Source organism: Centruroides vittatus, unplaced genomic scaffold (genome assembly GCF_030686945.1).
Source record: "Centruroides vittatus isolate TY-2023 unplaced genomic scaffold, ASM3068694v2 contig_7, whole genome shotgun sequence".
Taxonomy (NCBI): domain Eukaryota; kingdom Metazoa; phylum Arthropoda; class Arachnida; order Scorpiones; family Buthidae; genus Centruroides; species Centruroides vittatus.
The window spans coordinates 1,560,341-1,583,226 of NW_027122442.1; the positions used below are offsets into that span (position 1 = coordinate 1,560,341).

A 22,886-nucleotide genomic window follows, 5' to 3' on the forward strand; every position below is an offset into this window, starting at 1 on the left:
ATTTATTTTTTACTAAAAAGTAAACAAAATTTCATACACATTGAATTTCTCAGAACCGTTTAATAAAAGCAAAATAAAGAAAATAAAATTTATTAAAAAAAAAAAAAATAATAGCTTCTATGAATATTATTTCAAAAAGAACACACAATAAACATTTATAGTTTTAAAGAATCATTCTGATAATTACAGAGGAGACTATCGTGTTTACATCCCTCGATTTTAATTATTTTTACTTCAATTTAAACAAAGAAAAAAACATTATTTATCAGGAAAAAAATCCGTTTTTATGATATAAAAACTAACTTTAATCCCTAGCATCTTCGTCTAGAACGTTATATTTAATGTACACTCTATGTACGTATGTAGTAACACATTCTTTCTTGCTTCAACATCTCACAACAACCACATTAAGAATCATTGTATCATATATCATACAGATATCATCTTCATGAGAAGGGTATCCAATTATTATTTCTTCTTCTTCCTTCTTTTCCACAACCTCTCATATCAATAAATCCTAGAAATATTTCTTCATTTCTCTTTTAAATTTCCTCTCCTTTACTTATCTGTTAGAGAGTAAAGTGTTATTTACGTGATCCGTAAGCTTTCCTGAATGTATTCTTGTAAAATTTACGCCCTTAAAAGTATTATTTAACGAATAATTTTTATTAATTTGTATCAATTAAAGAAAGATTTCTCTTGCTCTTCGTGTTTCTGGATATGAGAATTTGGAAGAGAATTCGTTTGTCGACAAGGACAACTCCCATGGGATGCTGATTTTCTTTTTCCTGATCGATTAGAAGTGCCATCAATCACCTAAGTCCTTCTTCCAACTAGAAATCCACTTATATAGACCTAAGGAATGTAAGGGCGCCATTTATGAACTTAACACATAATTAGATCACTTATTATTATTTCTCTAAACCATAAACTCATTCTTTTCGTATAATTTATAACATGATAAGTTAAATATTTGCTTAGAAATTAATTGTTATTAATTCCATACATGAATTTTGATAGGAAAAACGATAAACCTTCCTGTTTTGTGTACCTTTTTATATGATTTATAATGATTTTATGCGCTTATTTATATTCAAAATTACACATTAGGAAGTACATAAAAGAATTATTTAAGAAGTCTTATCACGCATCTTTGTGCATAAATTTCATTTCTCGAGTCGTATATATAAATTTTAATGAAATATTTATACGTTTTATTATTAATTTTACAAAATTTTAACACTTATAAATAAATATAAAATGTAATAAAATTTGTTATTTAGACAATAAGAATTTATAAAATTTACTTAATTACGTATGTAAGTTTCGAAAGAGTATGTTTTGTGTTCGAAATAATCATAATTCAGAATAAGAAATAAGTTTTAAAGATTTTAAGCTTATTTTTTTATGATAAATTTGAATGTTTTTATATAGACATATATATTTATAATCTATGTATACAGAGAGAAGAATTTTTTGGATTATTGGGGATAATCCAATTTCAAGTTTATTTTTCTTTCATTACTTTTCTTGCTATCGTGCGTAACCACACACACACGAAAATTCTCAACAGAAAAACGATAATTTGACAATAAACTAGGGAGAAAATTCATTCTAAAAAGCAAAAAAAATACCGACTTTCTCCATTAATTAATTTTTTATACCATTGCAAATATAAAATGCAACAAGTTTGATTAATATCTGAAAGTAAATACTTCCTACAGTTTATAAAATTCAATGAACTTTTACTCTTTATCAATATTCTTTATTTTTATAATTTAATCTTATTACTTTTCTGAAAAATTAGATTTTCTTTATTAATTAAATTTAATTAGAATAAATATAAAAACCTTAAATGCTTCTAGAATAATAATTTCGTGTGTTTAAGAAGGTTAAAAAAAGTACGATAACGGCATTGACAAATCTTTAATTACTGCTTCAATTATACGAATTAATTTTTAATTTTAATTAAAAAATTCAATTTATAAATTAAATATAATTTATTATATTTAAAACTTTATCATCTTATTGAATATTTAATTAAATATTTTAAATAAATTAAATAAACAATTTTTTTTAAAATAAGGAATCTTTTCTTCGACTATTTTAACTGATAAATGTGGGTTTATAAAAATTATTTCTAAAGGCAAAATGTTAAAGATTTTGATGTATTTCTAGAGAGCATATTCTGTTTATTTCTATGTGCTACATCATGCTACCAGTTGGAAAATGAGAGAATTATTGATGCATGTTGTAGACGAGTGTAGCATTTCGACTAAGAGTGTGAATCATTTACTTGTTCTCTCTTTACCTCTTGTTAATTAACTCTTCTATCTAATCTTCTAATGTTACAATGTTAATACGTTTAAATCCACTTCTCTATTATCGAATAGAGGTAAATTGACACGAAACCCTTTGGTTTATGTTGACTTTGGGCGTAATTTTAAGCAGACGCTTGTTATCTAATTACAAATGATGCTTAGTCATTTGTAATAGTTTGTTGTTTAACTAATTGCTTATATTTTACTTACCTTGTTGAACATTTATGATTATTGATAACTAATTTGCATGCAATTTTTCCAAATTATCTTAATTAGTTTTAAAAATACTTCAACATTCGAAAAATTAATATTTTAAATAGTAATTCTAAGATGTAGGTACTTTAAAAAATTAAAAACGAGACTGCTGTATTGAAATGCAATAATATTTTTAATTACATTTTCTAGCGTAAATATAACAAATTATTTATGGTATAAACATAGTTATTTACAAAGCCAAGATAAAGCCAGAAATTACTTTAAAAATAATTTAAAAATTATTTAATTAACTAGAAATTAAATTAATGATTAGAATAAAAACAGATGATTTTCTATGTTTACACGTAAAAATTTGCATTTTGAATATTATTGGTCGAAAGTAGTATAGAAAATTTTTGATTGTGTTTCCTTAAGCGAGAAAGCAACATTTGCCTATCATACTATATCCATCACTGATGGATATAATTCTCCTGAGAAATTATCGAACGAACGTTTATTGAAAATACCCCCCTTTTGCCCCTGTAAAGGTTGATTTCCCGCAATCTTAGATGCATTGCAGTGAAGCGGCACAGCAGTCTTGATGATTGCGGATTTTCCTCATCATTCTAACATTGTGCGGTTTATCTGATATATGTACTTCAGTTGAACGAGCAAACTGACGGATTTTATTCGCTTCAGCAAGATTGATTTCGCAAATGCATTCTTCTTTTCTCGCTTTTGTAGAAAAACTTTTTTCTTGACCAAACTAATTTCTTCCTTTTATTTTTTATTTTTTTTAATTTCATTTTTCATATTCCTTTTCTAACTTAAATAACTTTTGTTACTATTTATGTTTTCGACAAACCCTTAATTATTATTTATGTATATAAAAAATAATTGTTAATTAAAATTTAACACGATATTAGCTTTGTTAGTGTGACAATAACATCAGCAATATCGATGATAATGAATGGTCGTTTTTTCCACTATAAGCTTTCTCATTCGTTATTTTTATACCCTAAAGATCATTATCTTTTAGTTTTTAATGTAAAAAAATGATTCATTGGCTGCATTAAATCGTGTTACATTTAGAAATCAATAATTAAAATATAAACATCAATACGCTGTTATCCTCTACGAAATCGTTTTAGCCTGTAAAGCTTGCTTCCCAACAACTGTCCGTTGTTGTATTGCAGTGAAGTTGAATGATAAAAATGATTTTTATGTAAACTTAATGAAAGTTTTAATGAGTAACAATTTTTTAATGATTTATTTTAAGTTAAATTTTAAAGAAAACACTTTTTTTTCTTAGCTCTGTTAAATAACTTTCGTTAAAATATAATTTTCAGTTGTAAATTTATCTAAATAATTGAAAGAATTTACATTAAAATTGTGTAGATTCGTAAGAATTGAAGTATAAAATTTCAATATATAAATATAAACGTGTTTGTAATATAAAATGAAACGATTTGTTAACTGAGAAAAATTATTTAACAAATTTTCCTTGGAGATTAGAGAGATATTAAATAAATTTTCTGATATTTGAGTCAGAAAAAAAAAATTATTTAAATTTTAATAGATAATTTTTATTGGCATATTATACTTTAAAATCTTATTATAAAACGTAAAATTTTAAAAATCATATAATAAAATTATTAGAAATTGTTAAATTCATGATGTAATTTACACTTAAATGCAAAATTCTCAAATTTAAAATTCAATGTTTAAGATATAAGCATTATTAAAATGCCATCTTCTTAAGGAAAGCCAAGGAGATTTTTTTAAAGATATAGATATTAAAATTTTTATAAAAATTTACATATATATTTAAAAGCATATAAAAAGCATCAGAAACGTTAAATACAAAATTACATTTATACATTAGCATAATAAGGAAGATGTAATTACACATTTAATTTAAAGAAAGTAATAATTACTAAGTATGTAAACGTGTAATTTTTGTAGATTTAATTACAAAAATAATACATTTTTAACAGCAAATACTTAATTTGTAATTTGTTAAAATGCCATTATTATATTTAAGTTAAACATAAAATGCAAACACGTAGCAAATTGTCACATGTACCTCTACTCTTCTAATCAAACTCGCATTTTCAGCTAAATTCCGTGTTATGGATAATTGAGATCCTTCCTATCAACGTTACAACTAATCAAATATGACTTTGGCATCCCACTAATCACCTTCTCTACTATTTCTACACAAAAGCTTTTGTTGAAACTTCATTACAAACTAAATCAGTATCAAGGTTATTAAATAGGAGAAAAATATTACCAAATTCTATTTTATATATATATAATGAAAAAAAGAGAAATTATTTATTATACCAATAAACGTTAAATGTGATAGAATGAATGGTAAGAATCCAATAAAAACAAGAGATAAAAATAGCTCAACGTCGTTTTATTGCATCCTAATTAAAACAAATTCCGTTTGAAGATATTCTTTTTTATTTTTTATTTTTCTGATTTCCTATCTTAGTATGATAACGAGAAAAATTTGCATGATCGTGTGATGAATGGGTGATTATGCAAATGATAGATTACTGTCTAAACTATCCGACGAATCGTCATGGAAGAGGTTCGTAATCTTAATTTACGATTTGAACCATGTCAACTAAAGCTCTATGTACTGTAGATATTTTCACCTTTGTTATTCTTTAAGTATTTTCATCTGTCAAGGAGATATCTTCTCTCCTGCATCGTTTTCTGGATCGTCTGACAGAAAAGTGTCATTTAAGTGACATCCGGAAGCGTGAACTAAAATATGTCACGAATTCGCCTGACATAATTTGTTAAGCTGTTATGGAGTTATAAACATTTTATTGATATTTTATTTTGAAACTCTACTTTATTTTGTTTAGTTTATCATCCGCTTTGCTATTCTTTTTATCAGTTTATTAAATTTTTTTCAAATAACTTTGCTTAAATTTCTAAAAATAATGTCATTTTATTCAGTTAAAAATGATTAAAACATAATGTAATTTGTTATACTTAGTTAACATCTTAAGTATTCAATGTGGAAACAAATAAAAATACTATATTAATATACAACTGCATTGCATTATTACATAAAAATGTAATACATCACAGTTACGTGTATAATACGTAATTATAACGTATAATAATGATAAAATGTCACTGTGATTATTCACAATACTGACGTAATAATTAAAGCATTATATTTAGATTATTTACCATAAAAAAGGTTATCAAAATTTATTAAGTAACATTTCTATATCAGATATATTTTGCTGTTGCCTAACAGTTATAATATACGACAGCTATTTTATATAATTATCGAGTAACAATATTATTAGAGTCATCGCTGCTCAACAATTGCTATAATATACAATTATCATGTAGTAATTGCAATCCAAGTATTAAATCATCGCACGCAGTTTAAGCAGATTATAGAGAAAAATGAATAAATTGATGGCAAATTTAATAAAATATACTGGAAAAGTTGTCGATTTATACACTTAAAATTTTCTTTTGTATTTTTATAACACTTGCAGTTGTGGAATTGTGTATAAAAATATAATAGAGGAAATATGTGATTGAGTCTCAGTGATTTAGTGATGTTGAAAAAAATTCTCTTCAACAACTCGAAGGAGAGTGCACTTGTTGACCACTCTGGAAATCTGCGATGTGGCAAGTGTCGCTGGGTTGTCGAGGTAACGTTGAACTGGTTCAATACTTCGCCATGTCTGTTCACACGTCCAATGATTTCTGCTTGGTTTGTCGCGCATCCCTTTCCATTCCTACATTACTTGGCTATTTTCATTGACTCTTCACTTATTGGAAGAGTGTGTTCTTTTTCTCCCCCTCCTCTAAGAATTTCAAATTTTCGATCTGTTGATATCAAAAGACTAAGTTATACATCTGAATGTCGCGTGTTGAACCAAATTTGATTTTTCTAAAATCAATAAAAACTTATTCCCGCTTTCTACTTCTCACTTTCCTTTAAAATATAATTTTTCTACTCGATTGATTAATAAAGTTAGAAGTTTTAAATGACAAAAACCAATCTCTTCTTGAATATTTAATTGTTTTCCTTCTCTTCATCTTAAGACTCTTCACACAACTTGATGAAGCACTTGGAAAGTGATTTAAACAATATTTTTTTTTCACTTAATATATTTTTTCTTTCAACCATTTCGTCTTTACACGTAGATTTTCCTGACCACAGTTAAAAAAAAGAAAGGAATTGATAATCTTATTCATAATTCAGAACCGTTTCCATTCGCTTATCCCATTATGTCTCTCGAAACTTTCTTATTAAAATTTCTCACCCATCTTCCATACTTCCATAAGTTAAGCTCTTGGAACGATTCGAAAGCATCTGACTCTCAACTCTACTTCACACGAGCCATTAAGCCATCCCAGCCTTTGGACAATTTGCATGAAGCTTTAGCACTGTCTTAGCTGTTGGTGGTTCTTCTCAAACACTACTCAGTAATTCTGTTTGGCAGGCGACAAGATGTATTATCTTGGAAAAAATATCCAAAGGTTGTAATGGAAAAGTAACAGATTTATGCAAGATTTAGCCAATCTGCTTCTAAGAATATTTTTTTCTTACATTTTTATAAATTGTGTAAATATCTCCAGAGGATGATAATTAGGTTAAGTCCATTTTTAATTTATACAATAAATAATTATTCTATTTTTATAATGAATATTCCTCTCTCCACTCTATCACTCTTGATGGAATTTTGCTTATTTTTTTTTAAGATGTGCTTCTTGTTCATCACTTTTCTTTTTACATCGGATGCCACACTTCACAATGGTTTATTCCTGACCCATCAATTTATTTCTCGTGTTTCAGAAAATATACTTAATTTTTTTGAAAAACTCTTCCCTAATTTTGGGTGTTTTAGAAAATACAGAAACTTCCACAAAGTCACAAACAATTTAAGGGATATTTCTATAACTTTAAGCTTAATTTTTGTTTAAATTTAAATATTTAAAATCAATGCAAAAATAACTTTAAATATTCTTTAAAATTTTACTAAAAATTGCAATTTTACGAAAGCATTTTAAGAAAATTTTTAAATCGTATAGTTTTAAGGAAAGTGAGTTGTATAAAGGGAAATTAGAGAGAAAATTAAAACAAAATTTAATCTAAAACTCTTAATTTAAAAAATTCCATTTAATATAATTTTAAATTATTTCAAATAATTTTTTACAAACTAAAAAAAAACAGGGAAACTTTCCGAATTTTTCGATGTAGTAGACTACAAATAAAATTTGATGACAAAGAGGATAAACATCTTCCAATGTAGTTTGAGAAGTGATGACATGTACTGATAATCGATGACATCACAAACTTTTCTGAGTGCTTTGTACCATTTTCTTTTCGAAATACTAAAAATCGTAAGAGACTCAGAATAAGGTTATAACTTCATATTTTAAACGGCATCATTAGGATTTTTTTAAAAAATAAATAAATATTTAAATAATTCAAACTGAAAGATAAATAATTGTTTTTTTTTTAAATTCAAGAATGATAAATTATCTTAATTTTTCAGTGAAATTTAAGATGTTTTTCTTTATAATTATCTCGGAGTAAGTCGAGAATGTTGACTCGCTCCGTCTGATCATAGTTTTCTGTTTCAGACTGTGATGCTATGCTTCATGTTTTAAATATAAGTTCAAAGCGAAACAAAAACTATTTCAGTCAGAGATAGAACAAGTCTTGTCTTGGTTACTCAGAAAATAAAGAAAGAAAAAAAAGTTGGAAAAAAATCTTGTAAACTTTTGTAACTTCCGTTTTAACCAAGCAACTGCCACATTACCTACTTCTTCAAGAAAAGCAAGGAGCAGAATACGAAAAATCTCCGGAAATCCAAACTGGAGACGTCAAAGAGTTACGGAATTCACAATTTAAAAAAATATATATATACAACCCATTCAATATTTCTTTTAAACGTAAGGAAAACTTTCTTAGGAAAAAAAAAATCTCTTATATAAATCTATATCGAAAGTAAAATTTTGCATACGTTATACATTCAAAACGCTTTATATCTTTAATAATTTAAATTTCTTTCTTGGATAAATCTTGTTTTTTATTTATAAAGAAGTTAGGCTATTCTTTAGTTTTTATAAAATAGAAAATTTATGATATATGAAAGAGAATTACAATTATCTGAATATATTCTATATTCAATAGATCTGCTGAATATGCGCTGAATACGGAATTATTTACTGAATTTGTACTGAATACTTAATATGTATCTTTCAGATTACGTACGAATATTTACTGAATATGTATTGATTTAAGTTATCTTTCGCGTACACACTGAATACTGAATATACATTTGAAATTTACTGCTGAATATTTATTAAAATGATTCAAATTATGTACTGAATACGTAAAAATTTCAGTAGATATTCACTGCATATTCGTTATTCAGTATATTTAGTATTTACATTGAATGTAGTGTACTGTACATACAATTCGATGTGTTTTGTATATATCTACTGAATATATTCTGAATAGTTTGTCTTTCACGAAGATTAAATATACTCTAAGTATTATTGAATAGTGCGTATGAATATCGGAATAATGCTAGTTAGTGTATATACTCAATGAATACGTTTTGGAATTAATAGGTCTATTAAATACGAGCTGTCTCGGATTATTTACTGAATATATATTAAATATTTACGAAATACAACTTACTTATATAGATGTATTATTGAATATTTAAACGATTAGATATACTAGTGAATATCTGCTCCAGTTATCCGGCAGATAATTAAATGACTTACAAGATAAAGCATCGTTTCCTTCAGCAACATGTAAGAAACGTATATACTAGAAACCATTATCTACTTCATCCTTTCAGAATTTGATAGGAGAAAACGAAAAAAAACAAGAAATAGTTACCGATTGGATAAAGGGAAACACATTGTATAATTTCTGCTACATTACACTTATGCAATAAGGAACGATGCCAACTGAACTCGACAATGACAAATGGTTAAAGAAGTAGGCCTTAACTCTATTAATCAATGGAAGTTAAGGCTATTTACTGGAAATGGCGTCCAAAATTCACTAACCTTTACAAAATATATTGTATAAGATAAATATTAGCTTTAGAAATCTCTAGAATCTTCAATTATAGAAAGTGAGTTAACCTCATACGATGACTCTTAATGAGGAGTTTCGCTTATTCTTCAAGCTCGTTAAAAATTCATAAGGTGCACTTCTTTTTCTTTTTTTCTATTTAATTATAGAGACTTAAATTGCTAAAGAAAACAATTATAAAGTATTTTTTTTCTTAGAGATATTCTCATTTTTAATTATTTTGAAAGAAACACAACTAGTATCGATTGATAACAGTCGTGAGTTTCTTTTAAAAATTTACACTGGAAGCTCTGCTTATATACATATATATAACCGATACTTATATATATATCAATGCATCACAGGTGCATTAATATACGGGTTTATTGATATATGATAATACAGGTTTATATACCTGGATTATCCCCTACGTGTTGCCTTGTGTATACGAGAACTGTGCATCAGCAAACTGCAAATTTATATAAATTATCTCAAAAATATTAGCTTTATATGTCTGTATCATCTATATCCATGCTTCTCTTCAGTTTTTACTTATCGAACCCTCATTAAGCATCCTAGAGAATGGTCAGCCATCTATGAATGGAGAGATGTTAATATACATACATTCTGAAAGTAATTATTTTTATTTTATTCTTCAGAAAAACATCGAGAATCATATAAAGTGAAAATTATACATCTCAATGAGTGAGGTTTCCAATGCCATAAAATATATTATGGCATTGGAAAACTCATATCAATGATGAGGAAATGATTTCCAGGGTTTTTTCCTTATTATTGATGTTTGTTTTCTTAATTTTCTACATGATAAATTTATCCTTCTTATTATTTTTAAAGAAAATATCTATACAAATCTGATTACAAAGCTAAAATAAAGGCGTAATCTTATTAATTTTACTGGCATTCTTTTTTTTTTGTGCAAAAAAAATATCATCTCTTAAGTAAAATTAACTTCAAATATCTCACTTTTAGATAAAATTTTTCAATAAATAACGAGTAAAATATGTTTAATTCATGTCCTTTTAAAAGTCTGTTTAGATAAATTATATATTTTTTACAGTATTTGAGAAAAGTTGAACATAAAAGTAACTTTATTCATATTGCCTCCATATATATAAGATTATGTATATATTTATATTATATATATATAAGAGTTATAAAGAGAATTGAGCAATAAAATCTTTCTATAAAATATTACCATAATTTTAGAAAGAAGTAGAGGAAAAAAAAGAAGAGATTCAGTTCAAAAGTTTCAATTTTTATAACTCATTTTTATTGTGGCCCTATTGAATCTTATTTTATTTGTCAATCGATTGGACTTAGAAAAATATTTAGTTTAAGTCCCTCCATCATCAGAACGAATTGATGTTGGCTTCTCTCCAACATGGACTGTGTGATGACCAATCAATAACCAGTTTTGCTTTTTTTTCTACTTGGGAGAATGCATAATATCCTTACGGGACATTAAAACCGACTTAATTATATATAGAATATTTTCATAAATAATTTTAGAAAGTGACACGTTATTTTTAGAATGAAAAATACCTTAGAATAATATTAATTTTTAAATTATTTATTTGAAAGTATTATCGCTTGGAATGTTTATTTATTTTAAAAAAATATCCATTTCTTCAGTAGAATATTTAAAATATTTATTAAAATATTCAGATATTCATTATAAATTATACGTTATTAAAACATGTGTAATTTGGCTGCAATTTGAAATAAACTGTAGACACAAATGTCCCACTGTTGTCGGCATGTTTGTCTGTCCTTTCTTAATCTCGAGGATGGAGAAAATAGACAAAACTCAAGAAAAGATATGAAAATCTTAGGGATAGTAGGCCCCGATTAACTATATACGGATTTTCTAATTCAAAATTTTATCAAGTACAGTGTTAGATGGACGAATGACATGACTTGATTGTTATCAGGTGAAGTATCACGTACAGGGGCAAAACACAATTAATTTGAGATCGAGAGCGCATATTTTAAATTAAATAAATCAAAAATATGATTAAAAATTGCATCCCGGCATTGTAACACGTCACGATAATATTTTTGTACGTAAAAGAATAAATATTGATAGAAATTTTCTGTTTATCCAATTCGGAAATTTGTATTATGAGAATATGAATCTATTAAAAGATATGCGTTTTCAGAAAATATATGCCATTATTCGAATTTTATTCGTTAGAAAACGAATAAAAGTCGCAGCTTCACCTGTAACAAAATGACTTACTACGTGTCGTAACCAAGTTTCTGAAAGGAGTTAGTATTGGACATACCAGAGAGGTAAAGTGAACTTAACAGTCACAGATGTGCTGACATTGGAGACCAAAGAAGAAATTCAATCATTTCCTCTGGCCATCAGGTTCCTGGTAGGGTGTCGACTACCATCGTGTCCTACTACCGACGTTAAGGCTTACAGGATTTATATGGTGTGACATTCCTACCGTGTTACACTCTCTCCTCTACAGTAGGGTGATGCTGGAGAGCAACCTTCGAGAGAAACGACTTGTCAGCTGCTACGGATGTAAAATTCCGTATAAAATACTAGCAATAAAAAACATATGTTTGTTACTCTTTCGTTTAGTATCACCCATTCGCTCTTCTCTTAAATTATCGTTATTCATTAGTATATGTGTCGTGATTATTAGCAAAGGGTGATTTTAATGGCACATTCCGTTGGCCAAATTTTCATTTTTAGATATATTTTTCTTTTTTAAATTATCAATTGAAAAGTAGGATTTTTGGCTTCGGGACAAAACTGTGTAGAAACTTAATTTTCTCGCTTACCTTAGGGAATTTGCACATTTTACAGTTTAAAAAACCAAACAGATCGACAATTTTAACCATTAAAAGTATAAAAAATTTGGATCCTTAATTTTTTTTCTACAAAAAATCCATCAGAAAACGATAAAAATTCATCAAAAATCACCATAAAACGATACAAAAGTGTTAAAAAAATCTATTAATTTTCCTGTTAGAATCAAAATTCTTAACAGATTTTAATTAAAAAGATTATAAGATAATAATTTTAAAAAATAGGTGGTTCCATAATTATTATTTTTTTTAACATTTAACCTCATGTTTACTTATGGGTGTAGTCCGAAAGTTTAGCGCAAGTTAATTAAATTTACGTTAATTATTAGATAATTATAATAATATTATATTTTAATTAATTATACTAGAGATTTAATAGAATGAAATTAAATATAAATTATAATTCTTTATTCTCGCGTTTTATTTTATATAAAATTTTATAAACAAAATTTTAATTAAAATTTTGGTTATAAAAGTCGTCTTAAAGTAAATATATACGTAAGAGAATTTCAAGAATTAGCCAAGAAATTTCACACTTTGATACAAAGAATTTCATCTGAGAAGAATTTCATTTGGTATAGAAGAGTGCTGAGATAAGCAGAAAGCAAAGTATAGGGCTATATATGTATTTTTTTACTGCTTTTTTTGTAAAAAGTTTTACTATAACAGCAAACTTTACAAGGAAAATAGATAAAAAGCAACAGTATTACAAAAACACGTTAAGATTTTGGTGTGTTTATAGGAGCTGAGTAAGTTCTCTCTTTTTTAGAATTGGTAGAAAAAAGTTCAAAAAATTGAATTCTTCTTTAATTCCTCTTCTTAAAGACTAGAAAATATAATAATAATAATAATAAAACGTCTATGCTTTTTAATATAAGTCATGCCACTGTATAAATTTAATTACAATTCTTTCCAGATTGCTTTAATTTTTTATTTAGAACAATTTACAGCTGTTCGCGCTTATAAAAATTAAATTTTAAATAATTTATAAGTTAAAAATAAAAATTAAGAAATATTTTAGTTAGATTTTTGTAAGCTATTTAAAAACTGTTATCTTCTTTTTTTTATCTTTCAGATAATTTTTAAGTTTCGCGCATGGATTTAAGGAGTAAAAAACCGAGTTAAATTAAAAATTTTTCATAAATAATTAATTAAAAATTTAATTCTCTTTTGTTTACTTTATTAATTTTGTAATTATGACATAAGTTTTCTAAATTTAGTAATAATTAAACATAGCCTTAATTAAAGGTATCCGATACTCCTCGTTATAAACATTAATTAAAATGTAATTCATTAATACTTTGTAGAGACATATATATATATATATATATTTGTTTTCTAAGATTGTTTTTAAGCTAAACAAGAGGAAAGATGATAGAAAACTTTCTAAACAAACCCCAAGTGGTTCAAATCCTTAGAGAAAGTAGATCACTCCGTCCCCTTTTTTCCTTTACAACAAATGATGGGCAATCAAAAGAACCTCTTGTTTCAGCCAATTTAGGATGCTTTAACAAAGATTATGATCTATGTTATTAAAGTAGAGAATAAAAAGAGTAAGAACAAGGAAAAGAGGATGAGAGATGCTCTGAATATTCAAAAAAATACACTAATAAATGAGAGCATTTCTTTACTCATATTCTCATTGGGAGGCATGGAGGAACTACATCAGGATTTATATATCCATGAAACATTTCCATCGCAATCATTTCTGTATTGGTTAAAGACGTAGAAGAAAAGCCAGTTAGCAACAAAACAAAATTACTTTCTGTGATTCATTCTTTTTCTCTCGAGAAAAAACTATACTCTGGAGGAAGGCAACAGTTTTGTTTTGGACCATCTTCTGATCTTCTTCTTCTTGTTTCTTTACCCTGCCACATGAGAATGCATCTATCTCACAGTAAACTTAGATTAGTGTTTATTCTCAATCACAGTAAATAGACTTAAGCTTATACATCACTAGAAATTAAAATCTATTTTAGATGAATTAACATCTGAGTTAAATATTAAAATAGCGGAATATTATATAGTAAAATAGACTTTATATATGTTTATTTTGATATATTTTATATATGATATATGTTCTTTTTTTTTACTATTTTCTTTCTCTGCTATTCCCAAATTCCCAACACAAAAGACAATTTATAGAAGTCAACTCTGATGATTCCTTTTTTTCCCTTACTAAAATAAAATTCATGAAACATATTCTTAAATTTTCCCCTTAGGATAAGCTTGGAATTCCATGCTATTTTTCGCTTCATTTCCATTCGAAATTTTCTTACTGCACTACAAACTACTACTCGGGAAGCATGGTACATTTTCCAAAAAATCAGAATGTTTTTAGAAGATATTCTTCGAAAATCCTTGCTAAAAATTGAACAAAACCATTTTTAGATTAAAAATATAACATTTTCAAGAAGCATTTAACGTTCGATTATATCTTAAATAACTCATAATAACTCCCACGTGTTTAATAAACGAGAAAGAGAGAGAGAGAAAGAGAAATACATTTCTTGAAAATTTTAAAATATTCTTAATTAATTAAAATATAATTTTTCTAAAAATACATTCTTTAAACTTGTCAGAAAATTTCATTTCTTTCATTAAGATCTAGTAATTTCGTTTAAGATTTTTAACAGATTGGAAAAGATGAGGAAGAGCAAGAGCAATAGGACGAAAGAGAGATGAGCAAAATAGTAAAAAAATGTAGAAAAATTGGAAACTACGTTTCAAAGTATAAACCATTATTCAAGAAATTTCAACTATTTATAAACTGTTAATAACATTTGTTGCTTTAATTTATATTAATTCAGCAATTTACTCACTTGATGAATATCTTGTTGAAAAGCGAAGTAAATTGAAATTCTTAAACAAATTACTAGAGATTTTAAACTTTGTGTTATTAAGTGTCAAAGAGAAAATTATTTTGAAGGAATATTAAATCCATACTTGAAAATGGTTCATTTATTAAATGATGAAAAATTACATAACAGCTCTTTTAAAACTTAAGTGCAAAATCATTAAAATATCAGCTACTATAATAAAATTTTATAATGTACTGGTAAGAGAAAAAAGAATTCATTTTTATACATTTATTTCGTGCAATTTTACAAATGTTTAGTTTTTTAAATGATTAAATAAGTCAATAATCTATTATAAAATAAGAAAATTGCGTTTATTAATCCTTAAAAACACTTATAAAAATACAGTTATGCAGGCTTCTTCCATGCAAATAAATGCTTGTAAATGATAAATTATTATTATTTTTACTTAAAATTTTAGTTAATCTACTTATTAGATTGTTATTTTTTAAAATTCTGTATATGTATATATATAAGTATATATACATATATATTTATTTATATACACACCACACTTAATTTTAATTAAAGTAAGTACCTTTTCTGAAAATTACAAAGTAGAAAAAAAAATACATTTTTCTTTGTTAAAAATGAATGCTTTTGATCCGGTTTAAAATTTTATTTTTTATCAAAAAATATTTTTAAAATCTTTCTTTACACTTAAACGCATTTATAATTACTTAAAACATATTTTAATTTGCTTAGAAAGTATTTAAACATTTCGAAATTTAGTTGTTTAAAAGAAAAACATTTCTTACTTTGTAAAAATGCAAAAGAAAATATTAGTTTTATTTTTATTATTATTATTATTAAATAAATTTTTTCTGAATTTATAGAAAAGATTAAGTTGTTTTGTATATAATTTTACGTCGTTAAAAATTGTATAGTGTAGTTATAATTACTGTTATAATTAATAATTTAATTAAGCATAATGGCAGTTAAAATTTTATTTGTTTTAGCGAAAAGTTTCAAAGTTGTGGAAAAATAAATTTGTAACTAAATGGACCACGTTTTGTTTGATAATTACGCAATTGAAGTACTTAAGCGATAAACAGATTTTTAAATTTTCATTTTAAATACTTGACACAATGATGTTATAATGTTCAATTTTAACATTTTATTCATAAATTTTCTTAATTGTAAAACGCGAGTAGAAGATATTCAAGAAAATCTCTTTTTAAAACTCTAAAAAATTTACGGTGTTTAGAATCTAAAAACGTTTCTTCAACGTTTTTTTTTCAAATGGACTGGATTTTCTTTAAATATTTTTGAAAAAAAAAAGTTGAGGAACGTTTCCAGAAAACTTTTTCTGCTAAAAACGTTCCTTTATGAAAATGTTAATTGCCATTTTAATTCCAGAATTATTCCTTTTTTAGGAATTACAAGTTCAAAAATGTTCTTATTTTAGAATTTCCATCCAACGTTTTCAAAATTTTCCTTCTTGAGAGCATCAAAAAAAACAATGTTTTCTTGTAAAAACGTTCAGAAAACGTTGATTTTCCAAGAAACGTTCAAAAATTACGTTCTGAAAATTTTTCAAAAAAGATTTTATTTTATTTATCGTTAAAATCGCGTAGAAAAACAATTCATTTCTAAACGAAACTTCTTGAAAAGTTTCGTTCCAGAAACCTTTTCCCTCCCCCCAAAAAAATTGTCGTGGAAAAAAAATGACAAAAAAAATAATTTAATATACGAAAATCAATTACTATTTTCCCTGAAAAATTTATATAATTATATACAAAAAGAAATAAAAAATCTACTAAAATTGTTTAAAGTTTCTCTATAATATCGTTGGCTTTTTCTTCCCTCCTTCTCTACTTCCCCCTTTAATTAAAGAGGAAGATAATCTAAAAAATGGAAATTCCAATTTAGTTTCGATTAAAAAATATATTGATTGTTATATCTTTTATTGTTTGATAAGTTATATTTATTAGTAATAAGAAAGAAAAGAAAAATAAGGTTAGCAATAAATCATTTTTCGAGTGGTTGGATTCATAAATGGGAAAAATGACACGATTGAATTGAAGTGGTTTCGTAATCCTGATAAACATGTACTTCTTGTCTTACAAGAGATTTTCCCATTGCCAACTTGTGTTTAGATTTTAATTGATAAATATTCTTTGTAAGGTATGGAATCGCCAAGACGCGCGATTCCCACCTGTTTGTTATAACGAACTGTCATAACGGAAAAGTCGTTAGGATCGGCCGTTGGAAACGACCGTTAGGAACTTCCGTGGGAAGAACCGTTAAGTTTCGAATCGTCAACCATCGGACGATTGGCCGGCGGGAAGTGACCGTTGGCGGCCGTTGCGGGAACATTCAAATTTGATTGGAGCAGGGTTCGAACGCCGTCGACTATTTAAGCTCGGATCGAGCTCGTATCGGAAGTTCGGATCGGATGGTGTGATCGTATCGGAGGTGATCGGATCGGATCGGATCAAGGGAGATCGTCGTTATCGAGGTGCTAACTAACTCTCTCGTTGGAAGTTACGTGGTTGTGTACGAACTTGTTCCTGACTCGGAGGTTTTGTTAATTACAAGTCTGTTTGTTCGTAAGGAGTTCTTTCGACGAATTTGTACGGGAATAGTCGGTTGTTGTTGGAATTAGTGTTGTGCATATTTAATTGTAACTCTAATTTGGATTATTTTGTACATTTACTGTAAATATAAAATTTGTGTTTTTCGTCAAACCGACTGAGAGGTTATTTTGAACATTACTTTCTTTCTCAATTCTTCTTGCTTGATAAAAGTGGATAAGACACTTATAAATTATTAATGCTACTTAAGTTGAGATTTGTATACCGTAGATTCATGGATTTCAAACTGTCATTTATATAATTCTTTCGCTTATTTGTCAGATTTTTAAAAGATATTTATAGACAATTTTTTCCTTTTTATTATTCTAAAAATACTCAACCAATTTTTTTTAAATGTATTTTCTAATCATTATCGCTAGTTTAAAGCTTTAAAAATGAATTCTTTTAAAGTATATTTCGATTTTAGCATCTTAACATTACATTCTAATGCTAATTTAATGATGCTTTTCGCTTTATTACACTTATTTTGAAGTTTATCGAATGCTGTTCGACTAATTTACCGAAAACCAATTTAAATTTTGCTACCGAAATCCCGTAAAACCGATTAAACGTGCAATTGTCTAACATTATCCGATAATCCGAGATGAGATTTTTGAACATTTAGTAAAATCGTCGAGCACTGTCGACTATTCTTTTGTATCTTATCCAGCTTTTATACATCCGAAATATTGGGCATTCGATTTTAATTAAGATTTTTCAATATTTATTAACTGTAATGAATTTTAAAAGGTGTACAAATGTACAGTATTTCAACCATACGTTAGTTTTTTAACGTCGTTTAAATGATGATTTCGAGATGAAACAACAGAAATAATTAGAGAAAATAAAGCACATTGACGCTTTCTAAATATTTTTATTAAAATTTTTAATTTTTTTACTATTGATAGATATGTATACATTCGGGTATTTAAGTAAAAAAAAGTTTTCAAATAATAATTTTTTTTTCTTTTTTCAAATACTGATATCCGTGACGTCACCACCGATATATGTATGTTTTTTTTCATGTTTTTTTGCATATCCGGCGATTGCGAAGAAGTAGAAATTCACATTCTTAAAATTTCACCAAAATTCTTCTAAGCTAAAAATAAATAAAAAAGAATATCTAATTACAAAATGTCAACGTATCGAAGCATTGTACATGTACTAAAAACTAATTTTAAAAAAAAAATATAGGCTAAGATAGCATAGAAAAAACTTTTATTTTTAAGTGAAATTCTCTCGTAGCAATTTCTTTACTTTAAAAAATGAAAATATCATATATATATATATATATATAACTGGAAGAATCCAGCCTGAAGGTGCTTCCATTTCCGATACATATATGGGTATTCTTTGAAGATATGTACTGTATTTACTTACATATGACATTCCTTTGTATAAAATCTACACATGAAGATCTTATTCCAAAGTTCTTTAGTGAATAAAGACTTGTAGTAAGTCACAATATTATGCCCTCTGGTTATAAACTGCACTCATATACGGAATCTCTCTCCTTCTTTCTCTCTCCAGGATAGAGAATTATCAGGAAATAAATAGAAGATATTCCTACTATCGATACGTTTATTGGATATGTCAATGAATAAAAATGATATTTACAATTTTATTCCTTAATATATTCAAATAAATAAGAAATATTTGCAAATATTTTATGCTGTTAAAAAGTTTAAAACATTCTCTTCTATATAACTTCTTTTTTTCTTTTTTAAAAGGAAGTTGTGTGTAAGTTCGTTTAATTGATTTTTTTTACATATCTTCTAAGTTGTCTTTTTTCGAAAATTTTCGAATACGTCATTAATTTTTTAGAAAATTATCTTTCTAAAAAATGAGAAAAGATTTATGCTAAGTTTTAGGAATAATTTTCTAAAAAATAAGAAAAATCTCTGAAGAATGATCATCCAAAATATTAAAGGATGATATTAATTTTGGAGAGTAATTAAGACTCTGCGAAGGGAAGAGAAGAATTTCTGTTAATTCTGAGTAGATTATGGTCGAAAATTTATATTAATTTGGAGATAGATCTCGAAAAATAAGTAAATATATTTTAATTTTTAATGGATAACACTTTGTAAATAATTAAAAAAAAATAATTTGGAAAATAACACTAAATGAGTTCTATTAATTTTTTGAGAAGAATATTCGGAGAAAAGTCATTCTATATTGTAAAAAAATCACCTAAAAAGCAAGGAAAGAGTACTGCTAATTTATGGAAGATAATAGTACAAAAAACAAAAAAAGAATTTTACAAATTTTTGGCTGATAACATTCTCGAATCAAGCAAATAGTCATATCAGTTTCGAACAATTATTGAAAAATAAGAAAGGTTTGTATACATTTTCAAAGATAACCCCATAATAGAAAAAGACACACAATGGTTTTGTGTGATTACAAAAAGAATGAAAAAAGAATTATATTAATAAAATTAATAACATTTTTAAACAATAATATTAAATCGTTTAACCTCTGATCTTTCGATTAATTCATCATATTCATCCCCTCCTCTCTTTCTCTTTCTCTCTTCTAATTTGTGACAAGACAAAGCAATTCCCATCTTGAGAAATGTAATTTACTCCTCTTTCAATTTTGATGTTGTTTTAAGAGGAATATATTCTAGATAATAGCTTCATTTCCAAAATAAACCTAGTTACAATCGCTAAAATTCTTTAAAGGGAATAATTTTTCTTTACAATCTTCTATTCAACTCGAGTGCATTTATTTTGATTTGCTCTTTACCGTTATGCAAATCAACTACATTTGTCACATTAATTATACTACACATTTAATCTTAGACATTAAGGGTGATAGGAAAAGCTGTCACCTCTTTATCGACCGAATTTCGCGGCTGGAGCGGTCCAAACCAGCTGTTCGTGACAGAAATGTAGATGCTAGGATAACGTTTACTCTTTTGTTACATCTTACATAAATCTAATAATAAATATTTCACTAGAAAACTTAAAATCCTCCCTCACGCCTATCGCTCTCGTAACTTACTTTTTGCTAATTATATACATATATAAATATATAGGATGTGGTTTTTTTTTGAGTTTTTGGAAGGTTAACTTACCCAGGCTTAAAGGTCACAAACGAAGTTTAAATAGCTTGACGAGACAGACAGAAAGACGGAAGGTGATGAATTACTACGGAAAAACACCTACTGGCTGACGTCTGTCACGTAACACGATGACGTAACGCAGGGACGGATGTGACGTCACGGCTCGTTGGACCAGGAGCGTGAAGCTGTGGCTAAATAAAATACAACTAATGATCCTCTTTAATATAAACCAGAGTCAAAATTAGCGCAAACGTTTTGCCAGATTTACAAACTTTTCCAAGAGTTTTTCCTCCAAGAATATTATTAAGAATGAATGCTATCATTTTCGGAGGATTAATCCACGAAAATTATTCTTATTTTTCGGGGATTATTTCTCTAAATTTCTGTGTTTTTTTGAAGCATATTCCTCCAAACTTAACATAAAAGAATATCGTATATGAAAATTTTTAAGGAAGATTCACTAAAATTTAGTAGAGATTCCCTTTTTTATTCCTAAGATTATCCCTGCAAAAATAATTTTCTTTATGAGATTAATTCGTCATAAAAAAAAAGAAAATCTAAATAAAAATCTGAATTAATTTTAGAGGATAATTTCCCGAAAGTATCGAAAAAATAATCATATAATCCATACAACAATTATTAATTCCCGTTTTACAAATTTTTTAAAAAGTTAATTTTGTAAAAAATAAAAAAAAAATAAAAAAAATTTTTAATATTTTTCATCATTTTCTTTAAAAGTTACATTAATTTAGATACATCTCCGATAATAAATAGTAAGGCAATGCGAGAACAGCATTAAAGTATTGAATGATATATTTAAAGGAAAAAAAAAGAAAGGAATTTTAAATAAGTTCACGACTTAATATTAGAAGAGAGATAGAGATGAAACGAAAGTTTTAAACGTTTTCTCAAATAAGAGTGAACTCTTTTAGAGTTGATCCATGGTCGCATATATCAAGTTAATGTTCAATTTTCTTGAACTATGTGGTATCGGCGGCCACAAGATAGATGGCTTCAGCAACTCACTAACAGCCATTACGTTAACGTTAATTGTACACTGCGGTCCTGCTAGCCAAAAATTATATGACTACTTAAAGATTCTTTACATAGGTTAATAGAATTTAAAGTTATTCACCCTCCCCTTATGGTACCCATTTTCGCGATTAAAACCTAGCAACTTACCTTTATAGTACATAGTTTTATACATAGTGGGACAGGTTTTACCCTATTTAAAAAATATATATATATATATGTTAATTTTAGAAAATTAATTCGAAATTTACAATCGAAATTAATTACCTCTTTCCTTCTGAAATCCAAATTTGTCCTAATTGAACGATGATTTAGAGGTAGAGTAGGTCTAAAATTATTTGCTAGTGGTGTCTTTGGATTTTCTTCTTCACCTTGCATGAGATTTCTAAGTGCATACAACTATAAAAATATAGAAATTTATATATATATATATATATATATATAGACGAAAGATTCGATTCAATGAGATATTTTTACAATCACATAAATATGGAAAGTGAAGACGATAAGAAGTTATAAATTTAGAAAGCAGAGAAAAAATCCACAAGGATGATTTCTAAGAAAAAAAAAGGAAAAAGAAATATTTTATATTCTGCTCGTAATTCAAGATTTTCAACCCTCCCCCTCTTCTAGTTATTTATGAAATCCTTTTTTAGAAACAAATTCCTTTCATTTGTATATAGAAATATGGCGGATGGCAGGAAAAAATAATTACAAGAATTTTTTTAAAAACATAATCAAAAATTTATATATATTTTTTTTAATAAAAGAATATAAAGAACTGAACGAAAATATTCGAAAGATGAAGATAGGAAATTTTGAAAGTTTTGAACGGAATCGGTTCATATATTTTGAATGATCGATAATGGTGAAAACGTGACAATTCACTTACGTGGTGTC

General features: G+C 26.7%; 1 protein-coding gene across 3 annotated transcripts in view; it reads right to left on the reverse strand.

Moving 5' to 3' along the window:
• Window positions 1-18,738: 18,738 nt before the first annotated feature.
• Window positions 18,739-22,886, reverse strand: part of LOC136980454 (putative carbonic anhydrase-like protein 2) — a 62,474-nt gene continuing 58,326 nt past the window's right edge. For 2 of the 3 annotated variants that reach the window (XR_010881560.1, XR_010881559.1), the window contains exons 8-11: window positions 22,254-22,385; window positions 22,137-22,179; window positions 20,967-21,145; window positions 18,739-18,983 (exon numbers count right to left, since the gene is read on the reverse strand). Coding sequence is in view for 1 of the 3 variants with exons in the window: in XM_067276561.1 (XP_067132662.1) it covers window positions 18,979-18,983; window positions 22,137-22,179; window positions 22,254-22,385 (180 nt within the window). In the remaining 2 variants the exon portion in view is untranslated. The remainder of the gene's footprint in view (window positions 18,984-20,966; window positions 21,146-22,136; window positions 22,180-22,253; window positions 22,386-22,886) is intronic. The other variant, XM_067276561.1, reaches the window with a different exon arrangement.